The 26,761-nt window shown below is 44.9% G+C and overlaps 1 protein-coding gene across 2 annotated transcripts; it reads right to left on the bottom strand.

Moving 5' to 3' along the window:
- Positions 1 to 6,659: 6,659 nt before the first annotated feature.
- On the bottom strand, positions 6,660 to 26,327 carry LOC135512908 (sulfhydryl oxidase 1-like). 2 transcript variants are annotated; one of them, XM_064935409.1, is made up of 12 exons: positions 25,961 to 26,327; positions 23,079 to 23,179; positions 22,635 to 22,683; positions 22,416 to 22,518; positions 21,737 to 21,824; positions 21,080 to 21,225; positions 19,845 to 19,979; positions 19,597 to 19,726; positions 14,402 to 14,524; positions 13,394 to 13,532; positions 11,832 to 12,008; positions 6,660 to 9,168 (listed from the first exon to the last, which is right to left on the bottom strand). In XM_064935409.1, exons 1-12 carry the CDS (start codon positions 26,247 to 26,249, stop codon positions 8,252 to 8,254), a joined length of 2,397 nt encoding a protein of 798 aa, XP_064791481.1. In that variant the 5' UTR covers positions 26,250 to 26,327; the 3' UTR covers positions 6,660 to 8,251. The 2 variants fall into 2 exon arrangements, with proteins under 2 accessions (XP_064791481.1, XP_064791480.1); XM_064935408.1 differs by having other exon boundaries at positions 21,737 to 21,827; positions 25,961 to 26,326.
- Positions 26,328 to 26,761: the final 434 nt, after the last annotated feature.

Genomic DNA, 26,761 nt, shown 5'->3' with positions numbered 1-26,761 from the left:
ACTGGACAGCGCTCAACGTGGCAGCCAGGTTCTGTCTTTTTCACGACTTGTTTACTCCAGCTAGCTTCTGCTGTAGCATTTTTATAACATCAGTCTCTGTTTCTCTGAAAATATAGACAAAAATAGAGAGAACCATCGTGGCTGAGGCATGTCAGAACGTGCTCCCCCTTTCTTTGCCAGAAAAAAGACAGTGAAAGAAAGGGGGACCTTTAGACGAGGGCAAGGAGAAAATTAAATTGCACTTGGGAGCAAATTCTATTAGGGAATAGTTATTGTCTCCTGACAGGTCCTGTCCATTTAGGTAATTAGTGGAAGAGATTGCTTGAACAAACGGGCTGTATTTTAGTCAGAAATCATGATTTCCACCGCAATCTGATTGACTACTATTTTGTGGCTTAATACGTTATATTTTACATGTGATTGTATTATCTGTAGGCTAATGTAATCAATCCGTTGCTATTATTATTAGACCACAAATGTGAACCACAACCAGCGGTAGGCTACTTACGATGTATGGCTCTGTGCATAACAAGAAGCCCTTACATAATAATTGATCATCTGTTTTGTAATGTCTGCTAGCGCATTTTAAAGATAAAAGATAAAACAAACATCTGAATGGTGCCATTATATTATTTTAGTTGCAATTTTTTTTAGAATAGGTCGTTACAGATACAGTATGCCGTATTTCATTATATGGGGAGCTTATAGGTCTTCAAAAATGACCGAATTGAAAACAAACACCACAAACGTTTATTTTGCAATAATGTCTATCCACCTCCCCATATCACAGGCCTACGTTTCAATTGTTGCCTGCCTGCCTGCCTGCCTGCCTGCCTGCCTGCCTGCCTGCCTGCCTGCCTGCCTGCCTGCCTGCCTGCCTGCCTGCCTGCCTGCCTGCCTGCCTGCCTGCCTGCCTGCCTGCCTGCCTGCCTGCCTGCCTGCCTGCCTGCCTGCCTGCCTGCCTGCCTGCCTGCCTGCCTGCCTGCCTGCCTGCCTGCCTGCCTGCCTGCCTGCCTGCCTGCCTGCCTGCCTGCCTGCCTGCCTGCCTGCCTGCCTGCCTGCCTGCCTGCCTGCCTGCCTGCCTGCCTGCCTGCCTGCCTGCCTGCCTGCCTGCCTGCCTGCCTGCCTGCCTGCCTGCCTGCCTGCCTGCCTGCCTGCCTGCCTGCCTGCCTGCCTGCCTGCCTGCCTGCCTGCCTGCCTGCCTGCCTGCCTGCCTGCCTGCCTGCCTGCCTGCCTGCCTGCCTGCCTGCCTGCCTGCCTGCCTGCCTGCCTGCCTGCCTGCCTGCCTGCCTGCCTGCCTGCCTGCCTGCCTGCCTGCCTGCCTGCCTGCCTGCCTGCCTGCCTGCCTGCCTGCCTGCCTGCCTGCCTGCCTGCCTGCCTGCCTGCCTGCCTGCCTGCCTGCCTGCCTGCCTGCCTGCCTGCCTGCCTGCCTGCCTGCCTGCCTGCCTGCCTGCCTGCCTGCCTGCCTGCCTGCCTGCCTGCCTGCCTGCCTGCCTGCCTGCCTGCCTGCCTGCCTGCCTGCCTGCCTGCCTGCCTGCCTGCCTGCCTGCCTGCCTGCCTGCCTGCCTGCCTGCCTGCCTGCCTGCCTGCCTGCCTGCCTGCCTGCCTGCCTGCCTGCCTGCCTGCCTGCCTGCCTGCCTGCCTGCCTGCCTGCCTGCCTGCCTGCCTGCCTGCCTGCCTGCCTGCCTGCCTGCCTGCCTGCCTGCCTGCCTGCCTGCCTGCCTGCCTGCCTGCCTGCCTGCCTGCCTGCCTGCCTGCCTGCCTGCCTGCCTGCCTGCCTGCCTGCCTGCCTGCCTGCCTGCCTGCCTGCCTGCCTGCCTGCCTGCCTGCCTGCCTGCCTGCCTGCCTGCCTGCCTGCCTGCCTGCCTGCCTGCCTGCCTGCCTGCCTGCCTGCCTGCCTGCCTGCCTGCCGCTATATTGCAAATTAGTGCCTGTCATGCATGTTCCCCTGAATCAACACCTACCCTAAGTGTTAATTACTATTATAGGGCTACAGACTAACATTCCCCTGGTGTCACTGGTGCCACTATCTTTTACAGTTGGTGGCACCAGCCCATGATTTGGCTGGTCCGAAATCATGAGTAATCATCTTATAAAGTAATTCATAGTGTTTTAATTCGAATGTAATTAATAAACTACTGAGATATTCAAGAAAAACGTTGTTTCTTCTAACATGTCCAAGCAGGATATACACGATTTTGTGCATCCTAATCCAGAAATTGTCGTGAATTTTTTGTTGACAATTTAGACTGTAGTTGATATATTTTACAGTCAAAATTGGACTTTTTGTTCAATAGAGATGAATTACATGTATCTTTGCCACGACTCCTACCGAAGGTGGCTCCCCTTCCTGTTCGGGTGGCGCTCGGCGGTCGTCGTCACCGGCCTACGAGCTGCCACTGATCCCTTTTCCCCTTTTCTGTTTATTGGTTTCACCTGTGTTTGTTTTAGGCTTATTGGTCGGGCTTTATCTACATGCGGGATTGTTTGGTGTACGTGTGTACACGTCTGTGTGTCACGGTTTTCCAATTTTCTTAGGTTTTGCTGGACTGTTTAAGTCCCTCGTGTTTGGGGCATTTGTTTTGTTGTGCGCCCTGTGTTTCGTGGGGTTGGCGTATGTTCACCGTTTTTGTGCATTCAAAAGTATAGCACTACCCTGAACTCTCTGCTTCCTGCGCCTGACTTCTCACCCACTACACCCCGGGCGTTACAATCTTTCAGTAACTGGTATTATAGTCTAATTAATTTGGGGTTTAACACCCGAGGAAGTGGAAACTCAAAACACATTAACTGGATCGCTAACCCACTGCAAGCCATGTAACCATCCAACAGTAAATGTAATGCAAAAACATTGCAGCCGTAGGCTACTACCAATGAGACCTTTGGGCCTATGCCATTGCCATTGCGACGCTCCATATCCCAAAGCCATACCAAATACAGTGCCTTGCGAAAGTATTCGGCCCCCTTGAACTTTGCGACCTTTTGCCACATTTCAGGCTTCAAACATAAAGATATAAAACTGTATTTTTTTGTGAAGAATCAACAACAAGTGGGACACAATCATGAAGTGCAACGACATTTATTGGATATTTCAAACTTTTTTAACAAATCAAAAACTGAAAAATTGGGCGTGCAAAATTATTCAGCCCCTTTACTTTCAGTGCAGCAAACTCTCTCCAGAAGTTCAGTGAGGATCTCTGAATGATCCAATGTTGACCTAAATGACTAATGATGATAAATACAATCCACCTGTGTGTAATCAAGTCTCCGTATAAATGCACCTGCACTGTGATAGTCTCAGAGGTCCGTTAAAAGCGCAGAGAGCATCATGAAGAACAAGGAACACACCAGGCAGGTCCGAGATACTGTTGTGAAGAAGTTTAAAGCCGGATTTGGATACAAAAAGATTTCCCAAGCTTTAAACATCCCAAGGAGCACTGTGCAAGCGATAATGTTGAAATGGAAGGAGTATCAGACCACTGCAAATCTACAAATCTGGGCTTTATGGAAGAGTGGCAAGAAGAAAGCCATTTCTTAAAGATATCCATAAAAAGTGTTGTTTAAAGTTTGCCACAAGCCACCTGGGAGACACACCAAACATGTGGAAGAAGGTGCTCTGGTCAGATGAAACCAAAATTGAACTTTCTGGCAACAATGCAAAATGTTATGTTTGGCGTAAAAGCAACACAGCTCATCACCGTGAACACACCATCCCCACTGTCAAACATGGTGGTGGCAGCATCATGGTTTGGGCCTGCTTTTCTTCAGCAGGGACAGGGAAGATGGTTAAAATTGATGGGATGGAGCCAAATGGATGGAAGAAAACCAAATGAGACTGGGAGGACCATTCCAAAACATGGGAATGAAAAATAAACATATCCAGGTGTTAGAATGGAGTCTGCAAAGAATCTGAAAGAACCTGCTGTTCAGATCCAACCTGGTTCGACTGTTTTGCAAGGAGGAATTTGTCTTCAAAACTGATAGAGACATACCCCATTTTAATCTCTCGAAAGTATTAACGGGGGCTGAATAATTTTGCACGCGTTTTTGATTTGTTAAAAAGAAATATCCAATAAATGGATTTCATGATTGTGTCCCACTTGTTGTTGATTCTTCACAAAATTGAGTTTTATATCTTTATGTTTGAAGCCTGATTAAAAGGTCAGCAGCAGGCCCCAGTTAAACAGACAATACACTTTACCAGTACACATTTTTTTCTCTCGGCGCATGGCGGGAGAGGAGAGTGTTTGGCCAAATCATGGTTTTAGACTCCCAACAAACAGGACGTTTTGAGTGAGGTGACAATGTAGAATGTGGTCTTTCTGTTTTTTACATCCATGATCTTGGCTGTCTCTTTGGTGCTTCCATGTATGACATTGAATGTGAATTTGCATGACCTCAGCTCAGTCGATCAGCACACTGATCAGCCAAAGGCTCATAATACATTGAGTATACCAAACAATAGGAACACATTCCCAATATTGAGTTGCACTTGCATCCCCCTTTGCCCTCAGAGTAGCCTCAATTCATCAGGGCATGGACTCTACAAGGTGTCAGTGTCGAAAGCGTTCAACAGCGATACTGGCCCATCTTGACTCCAATGCTTCCCACAGTTGTCTCAAGCTGGCCGGATGTCCTTTGGGTGATGGGTCATTCTTGATACACAGGGCAAACTGTTGACTGTGAAAAACCCAGCGGTGTTGCAGTTCTCGTCACAAACCAGAGCGCCTGGCACCTACTACCACACCCTGTTCAAAGAAACAAATCTTTTCTCTTGTCCATTCACCCTCTGTATGGCACATACACAATCCATGTCTCAATTGTCTCAAGGCTTAAAAATCATTATTTAACCCGTCTCCTCCCCTTCATCTATACTGATTGAAGTGGATTTAACAAGTGAAATCAATAAGGGATCATAGCTATTTAAAAAAACAGTCCAGCCTATCTAGCGTTTGCCTGAATTGCCTGATGGCCAATCTGCCCCTGGAGGTATCCTCTGCTATCATCTCTCTCAGGAGGATACATGTCCCTTTTCCTAGGATGATTTGGTGGCCCTGGTGGGGAAGCTGAAGATAGGATAAGATGCATGAGAGATGAGATGTGTGTCCAAGGAGATCAGTCCAAGTGGAGGAGGATGAGCCATGGCAGTAAATTGAGATGAATCTGAACCTGCATGACTCCCTCTTTAGAGGCAATTGTAAAAACCCTGGATAAATGGGTGAATGAGATGTGATAACTGTATCATATATTAACCTATTTATTCTTTCATTGTTTAATTAAATTACTAAATGTCTACATGCTGGACATCTATAGTGGAAAGATTTATAGTATTATTAAAGTCAGAGAGAGATGACAGAAAATGTATCAAGCCTGTCCTGCATTTTAATATCAATACACAGGTAATAAACATGCAGGCTGTGAATACAGGAGAGGCCCACAATAAAACTAAGCATTGTGGAAGACAACACCATACAGGGCAGCTAGGTGATTTTTTTTACCCTTGTGTTTTGAGCTTCCATAACATTCTTCTGGTGTAGTGCTACAGACACAGACCTCACTGAGTCTGGCCATGTTTTAGGATCAGTGCAAGGAGAGGCTTTCTCAGTTTCTAAAAGATGTTAAAGTAGTAAAAGTGTCCCTCTGTGATCTCGATTCATGAGCAGGGATATCAAGTGGATGGCTGAGAGTCTACGACTGGATTAGAAAACCTTGTTCTCAGTGTGCACTTTTCACCTTCAGTATTGGCAAAGCCACAGATGTATATTGCACAGCCAACTTCCTCATTAACTTTCATTAGTCTCAACCCACATAATATCCTGGGCTCTAGGGCTCAAAGCACCCGAGGGTTGCCACAAGCAGCAGGGAGGGTGTCAACAAGCAGCAGGGAGGGTGTCAACAAGCACCTCCACAACTCACAATCCAACAGCAATTAAACAAATAAACAAGTCAATTAATAAGAAAGAACAGTAGGGAGGTAGTAACAGGTAACAGAGCAAGTGATAAAGCAAGTAAATAAGTACAGTTAAGAAATGTTTGTTCATGTCATCATTCTTACAGCAGTTTGACGTCTCAGACAGCTCAATCTGAGAGATACACCTCTCCGGAATGAGTAATATAGATGATACATCGGAGGAAATCAGTAAAATGTCTAAACCTTGCAGTAATTTCTGCATCACAAACTATGCTTTTCTCAGCCCATTCTACAGATCATAAACTGTAACTTGCCATCATTTTTCCAAAATGACATTCAAGGCACAGGTTTGACTAGGTCAGAGATCACAGCTTCTCAGGTTTGGTGCTCAACTAATGTAGGGCCATTAATCATGTGTGCTTTTGTGGAGTCAATTGAGAGCACCCCCATCACACTGCTGGCTGCTGTGACCATGGTTTTACTCTACTCTGCCAGTGTGAAAGCCAGGAGACAGGGAGGGCTTGGACTAGAGAGGGGGCAGAGACACGGGATGGGTGAAATGCAATGTTCCAGGAAAACACAAAACTCAAGATCAAGCGTTTACGGTCCTTCATATGAGTTTGTAATCTGGACCACATCAAAACCCTCCTATTCCCCAAGGTATCCACCCGGCCTTCACATCCACGGTTGAAACACCCCCAGCAGAGCCCACTTCCAAGTGTGTGAAGGAAGAGACCCTGAAAGCCGATTGCGTTTTAATAAAGTTTATTATCGGGTGGGAGCTAATCCTCACGGTAATCTCCCACAGCCCAAAGGAAAGCTGGATTACTCACTTGCTATAATCCCAATGAAATTGTTAGGATTTAGCTAGCGCAACAGACCAGATGGTAACAGGCTTTTTCCTTCAACCTACAGACACCCCCACCACTCCTTACCCCACCCCTTCCTCAAAACAAAACATTTGAATGTTACTCATAAGACCGCATGTAAAACATGAAGTGGAAAGCTGTGGAGGGACAGAAAAAAAAAACATTATCTGGCATCTCAGGTACTTTGGATATTGATGGTATACTGCGTGTACATTTGGTTTACATTAATCTATAGTTGTAGAGAGATATAAAACAGCAGAAAGGTAGTTAGAATATACACTATAACAGTGCAACTTGCTCCAGGAGAACTATCAAAGTCCACTATTGAACAATTACAACGATGCACAATCTTAGTAAAAAATAATTTTATTGATTGAGATAAGCAAAGCAAAACACAGTATCTCGAGTTGAGTGAGACCAGTAAGCCTAATGTAACGGACACCAGTCAAAACCCCAATCCTGCTTATTTTCTACCCTGCTCTACAACACTTTAATGTCTAAACTCTATTGTGCAAAGCTAATTGGGACATGGTATGGCCAGTCACAACATAGACCACTTTGGAACAGAATGTGTGAACCATAGAATTTAATTTTGTACAATTTTACCTTTATTTAACTAGGCAAGTCAGTTAAGAACAAATTCTTATTTCCAATGACGGCCTAAGAACAGTGGGTTAACTGCCTGTTCAGGGGCAGAACGACAGATTTGTAACTTGTCAGCTCGAGGATTTGAACTTGCAACCTTCCGGTTACTAGTCCAATGCTCTAACCACTAGAATAAGAACTAATTCTATAGTGTGAACAATAAACAACATTAATCTGACCACACATACTATGTACACACACACACACACACACACACTTTATCATATAGCATCTTTGTTTATTTGGAAACATCCACTTGCTTTATGCTAAAATCAATATGGATAATCTACTTTCAGGCACCATTTTTCCAAAATGACATTCAAGGCACATTTCTCTTTGTAAAATCACATTTTCTAATGGAGGTTGATTTCTTTCAAAGAATATAAAATCGTTGTTAGAGTACACAGCTCATAGAACACTTTGGAAAGGCTGGCAGTGACAGGTCTAAGAGAAAAGAGCAGTGCTTCTCATATTACATTAGGGCTTTTATCCATAAAACTATATAAAGTTATTATTTTTTCACATAAATTAATTTGTCATTATATACAGACTAAGAATTACAATAAATAACAACTAAAGGGGTTTATTTGATTTCACAAAAAAATATATAAAATCACATTAATTCCCTGGTGTTTTAATTCATCCTTCAGAAGTGGTCAAAAAAGGCTAAATATTTTGGGGTCATAAATTATTATCCTGAATGCAAGCACCATGAAGCAATCCATTGATGCAGAACATTACGAATCCTTCAGTCGGAGGGTTTCGGAACTGACCACAGCGTCACAGTATGGGTAAATCTACAGTAGCATTGCCAGGTAATGTTGACTCAGGGCAGAGCCACCTTGGCCCGTTGCAGCCGCCAGCGGTTCTTGAAAAAGAGGTACATGGCCAGCAGACACATTGAGGACAGGAAATAGAGGAGCACACACAGGCTGATGTCCAGTCTGGAGAAGCCCACGCTCAGCAAGGACATCCAGCGCCTCTTGTTAGGGTGCGGGTACATCTCCAGAGCCCCCTCCTCCTCTGACCCAGTGTACTTGCCCGTCAGAATCCTCTTCTGCAGCGTTTTGTGCTGCCCTAACAAGTCCTCTGGCTCCACGGGCTGCATCCCCAGCTGCAGCACTGGCCCATGTTCCAGGCCGGCTCCAGGCTGTGGCTGCTCCTTCATCTGCAAGGTCCTGAGTTTGACACGGGAGGACACTCTGGCTGCAGCGGGGAGGGCCTTGGCCTTGTAGTGCTGGTTGATGAAGGAGTCCAGGTCTACAATCTCCTCCTGGGGGGGCCTGAACTTCAACCCCACGATGCTGGGCCTGCGCTGGGGCTGGTGGGACACATCTGCCTTAGGCTTTACCCAAGGTGGGGGTTCAGATATCTGTACCTTTTCTCCTGCCCTCGCCGCCTCCTCTTCTGCTGGCTGTTCTTTAGCCACTTCCTCCTCCTCCGGCTGTGGTTTGAGCAAGGTGTCCTGGGTCTGTCTGGCCCTCCTCTCTGCTCCTCTCTTGGCCTCCTGCTCTTTCTCCTGATGCCTGGCGACCAGCCTCTCCTTCTGCCTGCTGAGGAGCTGGGCCTCCTCCTCCAGGTAGTCAGAGAGGAGGTGTTCAGAAGAGAAGTGGGAGCGAAGGAAGGTGAGCAGCTCTTCCTGGTTCCAGGTGTGTTCTCCATTCTTAACCCCGTGGCAACTGGGACACAGCTCTGGGGACGGCCACTGGATCTTAGGGAAGTGAGGATCCTCACTCAGAGCACCTGGTCAGCAGGAATGAGACGGTTACTTAGGATGAGTAAGTGTGCTTACTTATCTGTATCATTTTATGTTAGCTCTGATAACACAGTCATGTTGAGAGGGTAAACTGTTTTGGTGGAAATGTAAATGTATTAGGTAAAATTGACTGGTCCAATAGAAGGACATACTGATGACATCTCACACAAAATTAAACTGATACCAAGACAACAGAGGTATTTTTGCATGCAGAATCTATGTTGATGCTTGAATACATTACAAAGATCCATTTCTCCACATGGCTCATAATAAGCAGTAAGTGCAGTGTGTTTGCATCATGTGTGGATGAGTGTGTGATGTCTCGGTGTGTGTGTGTGTGTGTGACACTGTGACAGGGTCTAACAATGATCAATGGGCTTCTGGGACGTCCCGGAGGGAGGGGTGGCGAGATAATAGACGTCGTCCAAGCGGACAGCTACCCCGCCCCCCCCCTCCACAACCTCTCCCAGAGCCCGAACCCTTTACCTCCACACCCCTTTGAAGACGGCCCAATCTCCAAATTGAATATGAAAGCAGGCACCTCCAGAGGGGAGCTCTCCTTTTAATGAATTACAATTTTTTTGCTTTACATGTTTCCTTTAGCCCCCCAAATGGAGGCATCTGCTAATAAATTGCTTGTCGTCGCCCATGCGAGAGGAAAGTCAAAGCTGCAGCAGTTCTGTCACTTTACAGCGCTGTCAATTTACATCCCCCGTCTCACCCCCAGATTAATCTCAGTCATATGCATGTGTGTATGTACTCTGCATACAGCACTTTACATAAGAGATACATCAATTTTACTATGTCCTGCTGGGCTTGGGGCCTTCTATACATTTCACCAGCGTGACAGCTTTCATATCCCGTCCCCTTATGACGACATGTCTTTGATGTCTCTATTCTAACTACCTTGTCTTTCATTTCCAGGGGTGACTTTAGCAATAGTACTGATACTATAGTAGCAATAGTATACTGATACTGTAACAAAGGCTTGTCAGGGAATGTCTTTCAAAGCATCCCATAAATATTAATGAAGTATAAAGAAATATCTATTTACCATATCAAAATAGTTTCTTCAGCACTAATTCTCAATGTGGAGATCTACTGTACAGGACACAGAGGAGCAGTATTAATGTAGGCAGACTGGTAGATTAGCAGAGTGATGCTCTACAAAGCAAACCAACAACATGAGGCTGATACAGTACGAGCTGCTCCAGTCGCATCTCCCTTCCCCTCTTCACTGAGCCCTGGCAGGCCCGTGGCTCTGCTGTCTGTAGACATGCGTCTCTATCTCACCCTGTTGACAAGTGGCAACAGGACAGGTCTGCTGTTGCTGCCGAGCCGGGCTCGACTCAGGGTCTCTTTGTGCCAGCTAAATTAATTGCGTTGCTGCTTTACAAATAGGCCCCGCTTCATGCATGGCTGCCTCTGAAAGGAAGACAGTGGGAGCTGCTAAAGAGCCCCACTTTAGCGAGGAGGTGGAGAGGGAGGGGTGAGAGAACGAGGGGGAAGAGGAGAGTACGTTCCCCCTGGGGAAGACTGGGATGAGAAGCAGAGGCGTTTGTGAGGGGGGTGGACCGACAGAGGAGATACTGCTACTCAATGCTACCAACATCCCTGCCCCATCCCCTCCCCACCAGCCAAGCCCACCCCCTGAGGCCCTGCCCCCAAACCCCACCACATGTCACAACCTGAAGCATCCTGGTGAGGGTGAGGGATTACAAAACAGGGAAGCGTGATGAAGGTGACATGGCGTGTGCCAACTGCTGTCACAAGCATCTTGGAAATTGAGCTCTTGGGTTGATGGTCCTCGCTCTGGGAGATTGTTGCCATATCAATTGTCAAGCGAAAGATATGACTCTCTGGGGAGGGACAGACATGCAATCCTAATAGGGAGGAGTGTCTGGGGACCAGGGACAAGCACAGAAGGGGACACACACGCCCCTCTACCCTGTTATTCAGGACACAGGCTGTCCAGGGGATTGAGGATGGGGGAGTCACCACCACCACCACCACACAGAAACGACAACAATGTGATTCAACGAAGTGAGGTGATAATGACAGGCTTGTGCCAAATAAACTCAAATGATGGCCCTAACAGCCAACTCAGCAGCCATATAGTCCTCAATAAAATGACACGGACATCAAGGCTACAGTCTTGGCCGTTTGCAGTCTTTAGGTCATAGATTTGGTATTTACTGTTGACCTGTAGTGAGCTCTAGACAGGCTAGGGCAGGGAATCTCAGTCTTCTGGAAGGAGGGCTAATCTCTGAGAGGAAGAAGAGAAGGGGGAGACTGGGTGAGGAGGAGTGAGGGGGGACAGCTGGTGTCTGCCCAGAGGATCGCCAGGCATATTATAGGGATTTAGGGGTTAGGAGTAGAGTTGGGACACTTGGGGTGGGGGGGTATGTAGGAGCCCTTTTAAAAGGAGTGAGAGGCTGAAAAGTACAGTGGCCTGTGGGGGCCACATTTATCTAATGTTATTGTATGGACAATGGTGACCACTGTAGGAAACATGTCAATTTATCATACTACTATATAGTAATGTGATATATGCAAATTCTATACTTACTAATTAGCATATTATGTGTTGGAAGTTCAGTCTTAAAGTCCAATCGTCCTCAATGGAAGTAGCCGTAACATTTGTCCTTACCTGCCAGTCTATTGTTTACGTGGTTATGGCGGGACCAGAGCCACAGCACGGCGGAGGACAGTGTCCCCACATGGGACATGCTCTCCTGGGCCATGTTCTCAAAGTGGGTGGCACATGCCCGACAGCCAAAGAAACTGTGGATGTATGACCTCATCGCCTGGAGCACCTCCTCGGGGTCTGGGGAGAAGAACGCATAGGAGGAGGAAGTCCTTAGCAAGATTAACCATACTTGTTATACACATCAGTATGATGTGTACTGTTGAAAAGGAGTCTAATATTGTACATTTGAAAATGGTGTCTGTATATCGTTTCGTATACATTTAGTATGGCTCGGGACATATGGGTTTGGCACAACGTAAAAAAGGTGCCCCGCTCCCTTAAAATGTTTTGCCAGTTATTATGAAAGGCTTGAAACATCAAAACAGACATGGACAGGGATAGTGAGGAATTTTCCAGTTCTAAACTATTAGTGGTAATAACAGGGCAATAAAGGGCCTGGATCCTGAGTCCCCTGGGCATTCCCACGGTGCTCTGATATCTTCCATGAATACCCGTATTTAGTCAATGTGCTCTGAAAAACAACGAGGTTGGCAGATGTCACCACCAGTACCAGCACCAAAATGTCTGCTGCAGGTTTTTGTTGTGTTTAATTCCCTACAGTAAAGCCTTATTTTGCTCTCAGATGATCCGTGGTGGAAGGGCAGAGGCCTAATCCAGAGGTCCATCCGCAGGGGGGCAGATGGACACCCCTGGTCTCCTGCTGGCCCATCTGCAGGTTATGTGACCCCCCTTTCCACCCCATCCCATAAGCCCTGGTATTAAGCCCTCCAGGAGAGGAGTGCTGGTCAGCTGCCTCCATTATTAACCACTCATATTCCACTAATCTAAAGAAATCCCTTTTGACCCACCCACAATTAGGGACTGTTTCAGATGCTGTTGTGACAAGAAAACAGAAAAAACAAAAAAGTGCTTTGAATAGGCTACTTACGGAACTTAACACAGAAGTAAGTGTCTGTGAGTTGTTGTGTGGGACTGTCCAAATGTTGTGCAAGTGTGCGCAGTTAAATAGTCACTGCAAAACATTCCACTAAACATTCCAGGCTAATTTGTTTACAAAGCCCCACAAAGCACTTGTCCTCGGTTGGTCACCCCCCACCCTGCTCTCCCCTAGCTGGACCATATCCCTGTATTGAAAGCAGCAGCCCCTGTGTGAACGCTGTACACTCTTCTGACTGGCTCAATGACCTGGAGGGATCTGTCCCCAGAGAGCCATAGGGGTTCTAACAGACTGGAAACACTTGTGTCATGGTTCATCGCCTGGGCACAGTCAATCCTCCAAGACTGAATGGCTGCTGACTTCTGGCCAATTTCCTAGGAGGCGATGGGCTCTAAAGGCTGCATTAACAGGCTAACATGGCAGGAGGACTCGTTTTAGCTTCTAACAACATCCCTTTTCCACTTATTACCATTGTCCCAGGAACATTCCTCTTGAATTAACTGAAGTTTAGTGATCATGTAATCATAAAGACGTAAAGAGCTGTTGTTTAGAGAGTTTTTCCTACCTTTGCCAGCAGCTTCCTCAGCCTGTACAGTAAGGACATGGAATAGGGTCCACATGCCACAGGGGTACCTTCTGAAGTGGGGCTTGGAGCCCTGGCAGCCCACCCACCTCACCCCCTCAGGCAGCGCAGCATTAGGTACCTGATCACACACAAACATTTACAAGCATTTTGCTTCACCCACAATAACATCTGCTAAATATGTGTATGTGGCCAATCAAATTTGAATATTTGATTTATTTGACTTTAACACTTCAAGATTGATTGATGTCGTCCTATCTTCTCATAAAGCTGTTTCCATATAACCTGCTCTGAGGATTCTTAAGAGGCTTTAGTTTACATTAATGAAAACAGGCCAAGTAAGTACATGGAAAATACATCTATGATTTATCTATGTGAAGTGGGAGCACGTTCTGTGCCATACTATTCTCATTCTATATCATGGCGATTCCAGGTTAATGGAAACGCCTCAACAGAGTGGTGAGATTGTGCTCAGGTCAAGGGAAGGAAACACTGGTAAAAGATGCTTTGATCAAACAGCATATTTCTGACATATTATCGTTTCCTCCCTGCCACTGCCCAGGATTACAGAGTCTGTGATTGACAGAATTACTTCAAAGTCGATAGTAAAGATTCGGTGTGTGTATACTGTTCGACACCAGTCCATTTCTTAGAGGAGCTTGTTCATACCTCTTCATTGATTAATTGATTCGGCTGCTAAAAGCTAATGATGTCACTAAGTGACTGGTCCAATTGGGGAACCTATAGGCATGTCCGCTTTAATCCAAAGTCAACAACACATACATTTTCCAATAATACATATGCTGGCACAAGGTTGTGAGCAAAGATTATTTTACAGCATTACAGAAACCTACTTACCTGTGTGCTGATACTCTATGCCTGAAATATTTCAGCTATCATCTATAAAATCACTTGACTCTGGCTCATCAACAATATGGTGAGTGGTTCTGCCTCAGGCTTGTCTGATTGGCTGGCGTGTTGACCCCTCACCTCTGCAGTGTTGTCCAGAGCGTCCCTCAGAGAACTGTAGGACATCTCTGTGTCCTTCTCACCCTTCAGCCACATGTCTACAGACTTCAGCAGGTTGTTCACCACAGGACGACCAGGGAAGTACTGCCCAAGACAACATTACAGGTAAACATCAACATCATTAACTCCTCTCATTACATACAAGACTATTAAACAGTATATTTTGTACTGTGTGGTAATAGATCATTATTACTGAGTTGGAAATCCATCTGTCTGAGTTTAGAAAATTCACCTAAACCCGCTTTTGCCATACATAACATGTAATATTTTTCCTCACTAATTTAGTAAAAACGAAAGTGTATAAGACACCAGAGGATTTGTCACGACTTTCTTGTACTGTTTGTTTACGTTCTCTAACCTCTGTCTTTGTCAAGAAGTAGGTTGACATTTTGGCCAAAAAGGCAAACTCAGATCCATCATTCATTGAATCAGATTGCTCAGTCATCACAAAACCCACTGATATTGCCAACTACTTTAATGTCCTTTTCATTGGCATTAGCAAACTTAAGCATGACATGCCAGTAACAAACGCTTTCACTACACATCCAAGTATAACTAACCAAATGATGTAAGTGTGGAAGAGGTGAAAAAGTTATTGTGGTCTATCAACAATGACAAGTCACCAGGGTCTGACAACTTCTATGGACAATTACTGAGGATAATAGCAGATGATATTGACACGTCCATCTGCCATTTATTTGATTTAAGCCTACTAGAAAGTGTGTACCCTCAGGCCTGGAGGGAAGCAAAAGTCATTCCGCTACCTTAGTATTCGCTGCCTTAATAAAGCCCCATTTACTGGCTCAAATAGTCGACCAATCAGCATATTAGCAATCCGTAGAAAAAAAAATGGTGTTTGACCAGATACAAATGCTATTTTACAGTAAACTAATTGATAAGACTTTCAGCACGCTTATAGGGAAGGACATTCAACAAGTACAGCACTTATACAAATAACTGATGATTGGCTAAGAGAAATTGATTAAGAAGATTGTGGCGGCTGTTTTGACTTCAGTGCGGCTTTTGAAATTATTGATCATAGTCTACTGCTTTACACCCCTTGCTATATTGTGGACCAATAGTTACCTGTCTAACAGAACACAGGAGGTGTTCTTTAATGGAAACTTCTCCAACATAATCAGGAAAATTACCATTTTGCCAGAACAGGGCAGCACGGCTGGCTCTTAAATGTACACGGAGAGCTAACAATGATATGCATGTCAATCTCTCATGGCTCAAAGTGGAGGAGAGATTGACTTCATCACTACTTGTTTTTATAAGAAGTGTTGACATGTTGAATGCACTGAGGTGTCGGTTTAAACGACGAGCACACATCTCAGACACCCATGCATACCCCACAAGACATGCCACCAGAGGTCTCTTCACAATCCCTAAGTCAAGAACAGACTAAGGGAGGCACACAGTACTACATAGAGCCATGACTACATGGAACTATATTCCACATCAGGTAACTGATGCAAGCAGTAGAATCAGTTAAAAAAACAAACAGATATTGAACAGCAGGGAATGTGAAGAGACTAACACACAGGTACAGACGCATGCATGCATACACACAAATGCTAGCACATACACACGTACATTGAAATATTGTTGTATTGTGGTATTATACATTTTGTATTGTAGATATGTAGCTGTGTAATAATTGTATATGATGTACGGTTTTATATTTTGTTTTATGTGTAATGTAAGTGCCTTAATATGTTTGGATTCTAGGAAGAGTAGCTGCTGCCTTGGAAGCAGCAAACGGAGATCCCTTTAAATACAAATGCAAAGACAACATGACGTGTGTGGAAATATAACACTGCAACTAACAGTGGGCCACTATGGGAGGCAGGGAGGAAATCCCAGTGCCTTGTGTTTGAGACGGATGGTGACAGAAGAAGGTCAGCTGAAGACAGGGAGGCATTAACAACAGAACAAGCTGATTGGGAGTGCAAAGCCACTTCCTATCCTTAAAGAACTCTTACAACAGCCACCCTGGAAGACCCATCACTATACTGCTATTAACTAGATTCTACAGGTCGACCTGGATTTAACCCTAATGGCTAAGAGACGACCAAATAAACAGTAGGCTGTCATGGCAACCTTCTCCCATTCAAAACAGAGGTAAGATGTCTCAGTCACGACGGACTATTTAAGTTCATTAGCATTTTCTGGGGTTCCCATGACGAAAACTACTTATGAGGAGCCTGTAGATAACAATCCAATCAGATTCCCACACACATGTGCAGGCGTGTATGCACGCACACACCCATCAGAAACAGTCAGCGTAGTAACATCCAGCAGTGCGAATATGGTGGACCTGGAAGTGGGCAAGTGCTGCCCTTTTGCGGCACGGGGGCACAAACCCATCAGTGCGACACAGAGGCAGGGGCCTGGCCGGGGGGGGGGGGAAGCATCCCAGAGGTGCACCTTTTTTGATTTGTGCTGCAGAGTCTTTTCAATTTGCCCTGGCCATCTGTTCAGCAGCATTTGGGTGCCTGGCTCATGGTTCTATTCATCACTCTAACTGGATCTCCATTACACCAGGCCCACTTAAAAAGGCTCCTGGAGATTTACTTAACCCCTGTGGCCCACACAAGCCCCACACAGGGCTTGATTTGCTCCCTTAATCTGAGATATTCAGTTAAGAAGATGGTGTTTGGGTATTCACAGACAGAGATACCCAATCCTGTACTACAGGTGGGGTGTTAACAGGAAACAAAAAGAGGTCCCGCGTCTGCTGCTGCTGAGGAGGACAATTAGATCATCGGCCGGGCAGCCGAGGCACCTAGGTCTGGGGACTACTGGGCATTAACCAGGCTGAAAAGCTCATTAACACACATTTGAATTTAACAGCAAGGAAATTGGGTACCGGCAGGCAAATGGGCTCTGCTCACCCGAGCCAAACACTTAGCATGTTCTGCTCTGCACCTGCGTATCTATTTCCTAAATCATAAGCAAAGGCCAACATATTTGGCTGGGAAATTAGTAGTAATTTGGGTTGAAGTATTTGATTGGCAAACATGAACATATCAAGTGTGATGAATCAATGCTACAGTATACTGTATCCCCATCATGAAGGATCTCGCCGAGTGACCTCTTCTCTGGTAGTGTACCTCTAACCACTATCAGAGCCCCCACCTGACCCCCAAACCTAACCCCCTGCCCCCTCCCCCAGCCTCTCAGAGGACCATGACAATCCACTTCACCCGGCAATATGTCATCTTAAATCCGATTAGTATCAGCACTTGAGAAACCGCAGTCTCCTCTGAGAGACGTTCAAAATAGAATGCATCTGTCGGCCTGGCCCGGGGAAGCCCTTTTTAATCCTGCCTCATTCAACCTCAGGGACCAATATACATGCCACTGAGTAAAAGCTGCCTAACTGCTTCCCTGCATGCAGCAGCCTAGTGGACCTATCTGTCATGCCCACAGCCCAGCCCAGCCACAACCCAACAAACAAAGGCCTTTGTCCTACTGGTGGAGTCCAGAGGTTGGTGGGCTAACCTTACAGTATCACTGAGGCCAATCAGTTAACACAGCCACATTCCACCACCATCCACCTCCGCTAACTGCTAACCTTAGCATGGACACACTGAGCCAAGCGCCACAGGAGACAGATGGATTTGGGCTCAAGCTCCCCCCTAAATCCTTGTTTTATTCCCTGGCCCTCCCTCGCTGCAGGAGGCTTCTTTCAAGAAAGCAGGATAGAAACGGTAATCCTAAAACCTCTTTGTAATGCTCTCATGCTTCCCAGATCCACTTTAAAAAAAATCCTCATATACATGTAGGGATTCATAAATCTGGATTCTGGTTGACAAGACAGTAAATCTAGTAATATTACAGCGCAAGAAAATATAACTTGTTTACATCCTGTCTGGGACAGAGGCGCACTGTGATGTGGGAGCACACAGCACACCACAGATTCTATTGACAGCTGAGCGTGTCATCGGTATGAGACCAGCTGTAGGTTGTGTGCACAGTGACTCATTCTCAGGAGGATCCAATTACACCAGTCACTCTGGAATTTTAAGAATTTTCGTTTGCTGTGACATGCCGTGCGTGTTATCAAGTAGACGGGTAAACAGTGCTGTGCGGTCTGCTATTTGGTCACAACACTTGAAGGGATACGACAGATTGAGCATGAACAGACAGACCATGGTTTTATACACATGGTTCACTTGTCTGTATTGGTCCAAACCATCCCTAAGACAGGTTGAATATAACCACTTTGTTGAGGCAACGGTCTGACAAACATAAATAAATGCTGCTGCAATTCCTGCTTTCTCTGCTACAGTCTCAGCAAGGACATTGTTGTGGGGCACTGACAAATACCACAGGGAGTTTGAGGTATTGACAAAACAAACTGGAGTTAATGGGGGGCTGGAGAAAAACCCTCCCACAGTCCGTTCAATCCCTCCCTAGAGAGTCTGAAATAATCACAGAGATCGGTGGTGGAGAGGCCTGATGCACAGCCAATACGAGCAGGACTGGGGAGGTCATTGTCTTCGGATCCCTGGCACACTTCTGGGTAGCATAGAGCTGGGAGGGGAGGTGAGAGGTAGGGGCAGGGGTTTTATCCAGTTATAAGAAATCCTAATCAGGTCTGCATACAAAAAAAGAGGTGGGGAACCAATGGGAAGCAAATAAAGTATTTCACCAAGAGAGCCTTTTGTGTCCTGTCAAGTCAATGGCCTCCACCTTTGGGCTCACCATTGAGTGTCATTCCTATTGTGATACACATTTTTGGGTGTGAAGGTATAAGCATGTAAAAACAATGTAATAGTAAAGTTATTGTACACTTAAACGGTATTACATTAGGAATTTTGAACCAAGTAACAACGGCACTTGTTCATTTGGTGAATTATATGGACCATATTCTCATATTTACTTTTTTTTAAAGCAAAACTGAATTAGAACTAATTATGCAGCTAAATGGAAGGCCTCTGTTTCACAGCTGATATCCTTGAACAAATCCAAAGCACTGTCTCACTCTCCCTCTAGTGGTATGTCGTCATAACTGCATAGCCCTGACAACAGCCAACCAACCATCTTTAGGGCTGATCTGAACAGAGAGAGGATGAATGGGTGAGGTTAGTGTTCAGTATGGGTATGGTTTAGTTTCAGTGTGAGCAGCAAACCGGTCCACTCACCTTCGCTAGTACTGAGATGTACCGTTGTAGTGTGCTCAGTGCCTCTCCTTTGATGACAGGGTGAGCGGCCAGCTCCACGCGCAGAGAGTAGTGCAGAGTAGACTCCAGGTCTGACATATACACACGAGACCTGACGACACATACAAACATTTTTGTCATGGAATCAATGGGGGTAAATCTTATACCTAAAAATTAGGAACTTATTTTTCTGGACACTATTACTGTTTTGTCAAGTTAAAATGCTTTACCTGTTGAATGGTCTCAATTGGTCCTCTGTTGTGTTTTTCGCAGGGTCAGAGGTCACTGGCAGTGGCTTTCCGGCCCGCACTACCCCAGGAAGCCTCAGGAGGGCGTAGGTGTAGAAGGTCCGGACCTCAAGTTGTCTGGAAGACAGCCAAGCAGACAGTTGAGTTCACAGTTAGGAAACAGGTGAACAATCCTTCCCACTAGAATAACAACACATACCTCACAGTATATTGTAGCTACAGAGGAAAAATAAGGTTTTTAGCTTCTCTGTCTAGGAACAGGATACAAGTGGTTGCATGTGCCAGGGCCTGCCCTCAACAGACCACAGGTGGGCCCCTGGTCTCCTCACTAAGCCCTCCTCTGGTGAACAGATGGTGCTGAAATACCATCACTGATCATTTCCCTCTCTACTAACCCTACAAAAGGAACAGACTGCTATCCCTCTCCCTGTTCTTACCAGCCAGCCAAACCACCCTGTGGACCAATGAGAGCAGGAGGACGCTCCAGGCCTGAGCTCGCCCGGCCCACCCCTGCCTGGGACTCAATTACACTAGACTCGCTGGGGCGCTATTCACTGTGGGGTCCCCAGAGCACAGAGGCACGCGTCAGAGGGGGAGAGGCACACGTCGGAGGGGAGGGGCCGCTTTCACCTGGGAGAGGCACACGCATGACGGATGTACGACTCCACCTCCCCGGATCAATCACGTATTCAATGGGCGACCATCTGTCGCAGCGCGAGGCAACGTTGGGGTGGTTTGGCAGGTGAACTGCAGGAAAGGAACGCTATTGTATCCATGCAATAAATTAAACCCCCTCTGTTCGCCCTGGAAGAGGGGGGAATAAGTAAATCAGCAATAAATCATTTCCTTTTTGCATTTGCCAACTAAAAAGACTCCTTTTGCATGCCAAGTTATGGAAATAAGCAAAACAAAGTGAAAGAAAAAGCAGATTAATTCACAGGGTGAGGAATCATCATACAAACTATTATGATATTAATAATAAAATAATATTTTAATTCCATGATCCCATTAAGAGGCCAGATGTTAAAAGGCATCCTACTATAGCAGTGTATAACACAACACATTTATCAACAAGATTGTTGAGTATTGAACTGTGAAAATAGAAGAAAAAAATAACTATTGATGAGTTGGTACATTTAGGGTCCAGACTCTGAGGAAAGCTGAAAGTGATCTGCAGTTCTGTCACACATTGTGATGGTATTAGAGCAGCCACTCACACATGGAGCCTGGTGAAGATCCCACTAGGATAGTACAGGTAACAGGATGGGAAGTGGGTCACATTCAGTTTAGCCACCAGGCCATCCTCGGTGCTCAGGACCCTCCGCACAGCTATGTTCTCATACTGCAGTAGGTCCAGAGTCAACTGGTGAGGAAGAAAAACCAACACAGTAATGACCGACTGTCTGCATGTTGTTTCAAATTGGTTGTACTAGGCACACAAGTACACTGTTGACACAGTGACACAGTCAACATAATGTTTGCCTCCTATACAGCAGGGGTAGGCAACTAGATTCAGCAGGGGGCGATTTGTCAGGGCTGATGGTCGGGGGGCACAATAATTTGTACATTGCAAATTGACAACAACTAAGTCCAAAAATAGATTCTATTAGAAAATAAAAATGAGACACGACCACATCTTTTTTTATATATTTTTTAAATTGTGGGAATTCGTGGGAACAGATCCCCCCCCCAAGAATCAAAACTTAGGGGAGCCCAAAAAATATCACTGTCTTTTGCCAACACCTACTATACATAGAAAATGTTTTTCGTGTGGTTGTAAATGTTTACCATTTGACCACCCCAGGATTTTTTTCTCCTCCATTTCCCATTTCCCTGAGGAGCATGTAGCTTGACTGATGCTAATTAATGCTTACCTCTCTGCCCACATATGAGTTAGAGGTCTCAAAGAGCAAGGCCAGGTGTCCCACACTGTTTGTCTCAATGAAGTTGTCAAGCTCTGCTCTGCTGTGGAGTGAGGAGGATAATACAATTTACATAGGGACCACAACATATCACTAATAGTTGACGATTGAAACAGCAAGTACATTTCTATTAAGACTTCATAGAAATTGAACAGCAGCACAATCTGAGCATTGACATGTAACACACATGACAAGTGGTATAGCGCCTTCTTCAAAAGAGGAAGAAGACTTCATGAGCTAACACTTTCATTCAGAAAAGAGGAATCAATGTGACCTCCTGACTGTTTCCTTTATTCTAATTCCTATGTTATCAACCATTATCTTGTAAAGTCACGGAGATAAATAACGGCAAAAGTAGAACTCAAGTGTCTCTTATGACGGGTTGGAGGAGTGTGTGAGTATATGTGCTATGGCACAACCCAATAGACACCCTCATTTATCCATGAAAACCTTTAAACCAAGGGTGGTATTGTCACAATATAAAATGGAAGTTGTGATGGCCTAAGCCCTAGAGGTAGTGTTTGTGTGTGTGTGTGAGCGCGAGGATGTTTGTGTGATCAGAAGATGCTGCATCCCTGCATGTATGTTTGTTCAAAAAATAGAAGGGAAGAAAAAGGAGAGGCTGCCTCACCTAGTAGTCTCCAGAGGGGGGCAGGCCGGGGGCCAGGGCTGCGCATGGGTCTCCATCTTATCGATGATCTTATGGCGTAAACCCCTCACATTACGAGGAAATCCTGGGAGGATACAGGCACACAGGACTAATAAGAGAACAGTAGAAAAACACAGTTCAAAACTTCTCGTACTAGCTATTCACCATCTGCCCCAGGAATTATCTAACCATTTGTATTACCTCTGAAACTTTCTCCCTTGGAGTCAGGTTTGGAGTAAGCGTGGAAGAACTGTCAGAGGGAGAGAAAGAGAGGATCAGATGGCAGGTCGCCACATGTTGACCACTGGGAGGAACAGGGGGACACCCCTCCCCATTAAAACCCCTTCCTACTTTAAATCACGTGCAGATGTTGCAGCTCCCTCATTCATTCAGACAAATGGTCTCTTTGATCTGACTTTCACCGGACCACAAAAAGAAGAACTCAGACATTTCTTGATAACTAATCTCAAGTGAGAGTATTGCTAACTGAAACGTAACACTGTTAGGGTTTATGAGTCAAAATAGCTGATAATGAATGACTCACAATCTGTGATATGGTTCATTTTTAAACATTGGATACATTGGTTCCTGTGAGGTAAGACACTAAAAATCTATAGAGCTGGTGGAATATAACAGTTGAAGTACCTTCAGTGTTGGGTACCCCCTGACACCAAAACGGGAACAAACCGGCCCATTATCTTGATTAGCACAGTCTATGGCAGCTAAATCCACAGCCGGTTTCCACTCTTGGGAGAGACATTATAATTAGTTTCAAACTCAAAGCACCAAAAATGCATAACTCCATACGATAGGGGTTATATAAATATTCCTCTGATTACTACAACTTCTAAGCACATACAATTATTCCGTATGATCAGCAGGAAAGCAGGCCAGAGGTTGGTGGCTTCTCTAGATCTGAGGCCTTAAAACCTGCCTCATGGTTTGGGCCTGCTGCCAATAGGAAACTATGTCAATTTCAAACTAACTGCATGGGTTTATTTTCCTATTACACAGTTAATTGGATCCTGCATATAGACTGAGACCTGAAATGCCAAAATGTATTCTAATTTGGGATTCCAAAGGATGGTGTTTGAACAAGAGTAGATGAGATGGACAGAATGTGAATTCCTAAATCACATCATATGCTCCAATAATCAAATATAGAGTCTGCCTTCTGGGAGGGGAGGGCTGAGATACTGGCTGTGCTGAACTCTGAAAAACAACAAAGTCAGAATCACACAGCTCTTATCCCGCAATGTATATTTGAAAGTGGAATAATACAGGAATATTTATTTTTTTTAAAATATTTTTAATAATTGCTTTATTATTTTTTTAAAGTCAAGAAATACATTTAAAAAGTCTGCATAGGCTAATCAAATTCTAAAACAAAATGTGATACTACATATGGTCTCAATTTGCACTGCAGTTTGATGGGTATATAAAACATGAATACATAAAATGCAATCGGAAAGTACTCAGATCCCTTGACTTTTTCCACATTGTTACATTTTAGAACAAGGCTGTAATGTATTTAATTGTTTCCCCCCAAATCCCCCCCCATCAATCTACACACAATACCCCATAATGACAAAGCAAAAACAGGTTTTTAGAAATTTACACAAATGTATTAAAAATAAATAACTGAATTACAACATTTACATAAGTATTCAGACCTTTTAGTTTGTACTTTGTTGAAGCACCTTTGGCAGAGATTACAGCCTAGAGTTTTCTTGGGTGTGATGCCACAAGCTTGGCACAACTGCATTTGGAGAGTTCCTCCCATTCTTCTCTGCAGATCCTCTCAAGTGCTGTCAGGTTGGATGGGGAGCATCACTGCACAGCCATTTTCCAGTCTCCCCAGAGATGTTCGATCAAGTTCGGGCTCTGGCTGGGCCACTCAAGGACATTCAGAGACTTGTCCCGAAGCCACTCCTGCATTGTCTTGGCTGTGTGCTTAGGGTCGTTGTCCTGTAGGAAGGTGAACCTTCGCCGCAGTCTGAGGTCCTGCACGCTCTGGAACAGGTTTTCATCAAGGACCTTCCTGTACTTTGCTCCTTTCATCTTTACCTCAATCCTGGACTTGTCTCCCGTCCCTGACGCGGAAAAACATCCCCACAACACGATGTTGCCACCACCATGCTTCACCGTAGGGATGGTGCCATGTTTCCTCCAGATGTGACACACTTGGCATTCAGCCCAAAGAGTTAAATCTTGGTTTCATCAGACCAGAGAATCTTGTTTCCCATGGTCAGAGTCCTTTAGGTGCCCTTTGACAAACTCCAAGCTGGCTGTCGTGTGCCTTTTACTAAGGAGTGGCTTCCATCTGGCCACTCTACCACAAAGTCCAGATTGGTGCAGTGTTGCAGAGATGGTTGTCCTTCTGGAAGGTTCTCCCATCTCCACAAATGAACACTGGAACTCTGTCAGAGTGACCATCGGGTTCTTGGTCAGCTCCCTGACTTCTCCCTGATTGCTCAGTTTGGCTGGGCAGTCAGCTCTAGGAAGAGTATTGGTGGTTCGAAACTTCTTCCAATTAAGAATGATGGCAGCTATTGTGTTTTTGGGGACCTTCAATGCCGCAGACATTTTTGTACCCTTCCCCAGATCTGTACCTCGACACAATCCTGTCTCGGAGCACTACGGACAATTCCTTCGACCTCATAGCTTGACTTTTGTCTGACATGCACTGTCAACTGTGGGACCTGATATAGACAGGTGTGTCTTTCATGTCCAATCAATTGAATTTACCACAGGTGGACTCCAATGAAGTTGAAGAAACATCTCAAGGATGATCAATGGAAACAGGCTGAACCTGAGCTCAATTTCAGGTCTCATAGAAAAGGGTCTGAATACTTATGTAAATAAGGTATTTCTGTTTTGAATTTGTAAGAAATGTGTTTTCACATTGTCATTATGAGGTATTGTGTGTAGATTGATAAGGAAACCCCGTAATTGAATACATTGTAGAATAAGGTGGTAACGTAACAAAATGTGGAAAAAGAAAAGGCGTCTGAATACTTTACGAATGCACTGTAAGTGAAAAACGAAGACAAATTGATGGATCCATGTCGCAAGAAAGAACATTTAAATTTGTTCAACCCATGACTTGTACACTTAACACATGACCAGTCAATTATGATTGATTTACTAACAACCCGTTCAATAGGTTGTAAAAACCCCGCCTACGGTACTGTTTATGAATGGGCTTCCAGTTTATATCAAATTCATGAAAATGTGGTCATTTAAGATAAATTAAATTATGGCACGAATATAAGTTGACGTAATTAACCTGATGCCTTTAATGAACGTTTTCGATTGCGTTTTTCTCTTCGTAATCGAAACCATTGAGTAAAAGTACATTAATACACGAATATAATTTTACATCTTCAATTACTCAATTTTGATGAATTTGGTGTTATAAAACTTGAAACCCGTTCAAAAACAATACGAGTCTTACACCAGGAAGTAGGCGAGACTGCCATAGGCCAACACATTGAATATTATATTACTGGAAAATGCAAACCAACCTTTAATATCGCTTGCGAGACTTTTCCATACCGGAGAAAAAGCAATACAATGCCCGCACCAAGAGGCGTAAAACTCAACAACCAGTGCGGCTGTAGAATTGACCAAAACGCTGTCCACATTATCCGGGGTTAAAACGACTACCTGATCAGAAGCGGTGTACAAGCCAGCTTCGGTGGTAAAAGGAAAAAGTAAACACACAAATAAGATAGTAGATATTAATGACTCTCTCAAAGTTGCGTGTATTTTCCCTGTAAACCGAGACGTTGCACGGTAGCAGCGCCACGCCATCTTCGTATGTTTTTCTGACAGCCAGCAGGTCCGAGCAAGGCAACCACTCTATATGAAAGTTATAGAAACTTTTTTCCCTCGTCCAACTCCCTCCCCCAACCTCTGACCGCCGAAGAAGTAGGGCTACATTCATAAACAAGGACGGATGTGATATAATTGATTTGAGCTTTGTTGATGTGAGTTGATGCATCCATATGTGAGAATACTTGTGTCTATGTATTTGAGAGTGGTTACATTTCTCCCTATTCCTCAGCTGTTTACGAAAAAAGTGGCAGGGATTCCGCTTTGTTTGAATCACAGATTGCCCCTTTAAAAGGGATTGGCCTGCAGAACTTATTCAATGTCCATGATCCAGACTTACTATCTGATAATTGACTTTAACATCTAATAATGACTTCTCATAATTATGACTTAGTAAGTCATAATGAGATACCACCTTATAAAAACGTACTTCTCAATTATGATTTACTATCTCACAATTATGACTTAGTATCTCAAAATAATGAGTGCTC

This window comes from Oncorhynchus masou, chromosome 24, assembly GCF_036934945.1.
Source record: "Oncorhynchus masou masou isolate Uvic2021 chromosome 24, UVic_Omas_1.1, whole genome shotgun sequence".
Lineage (NCBI taxonomy): Eukaryota > Metazoa > Chordata > Actinopteri > Salmoniformes > Salmonidae > Oncorhynchus > Oncorhynchus masou.
The sequence above is the reverse complement of the archived record's forward strand: the minus strand, read 5'-3'. Positions and strand labels throughout refer to the sequence as shown.

What these genes read in the sequence shown, in the direction of transcription:
- LOC135512908 (XM_064935408.1), bottom strand. Translation starts at nt 26,249, where the DNA reads ATGGCGTGGCGCTGCTACCGTGCAACGTCTCGGTTTACAGGGAAAATA. An exon ending in TCTCGCAAGCGATATTAAAG is followed by an intron (nt 23,180 to 25,960) that starts GTTGGTTTGCAT and finishes GTCTCTCCCAAG; the next exon opens with AGTGGAAACCGGCTGTGGAT. An exon ending in CAAGGGAGAAAGTTTCAGAG is followed by an intron (nt 22,519 to 22,634) that starts GTAATACAAATG and finishes GTATCCTCCCAG; the next exon opens with GATTTCCTCGTAATGTGAGG.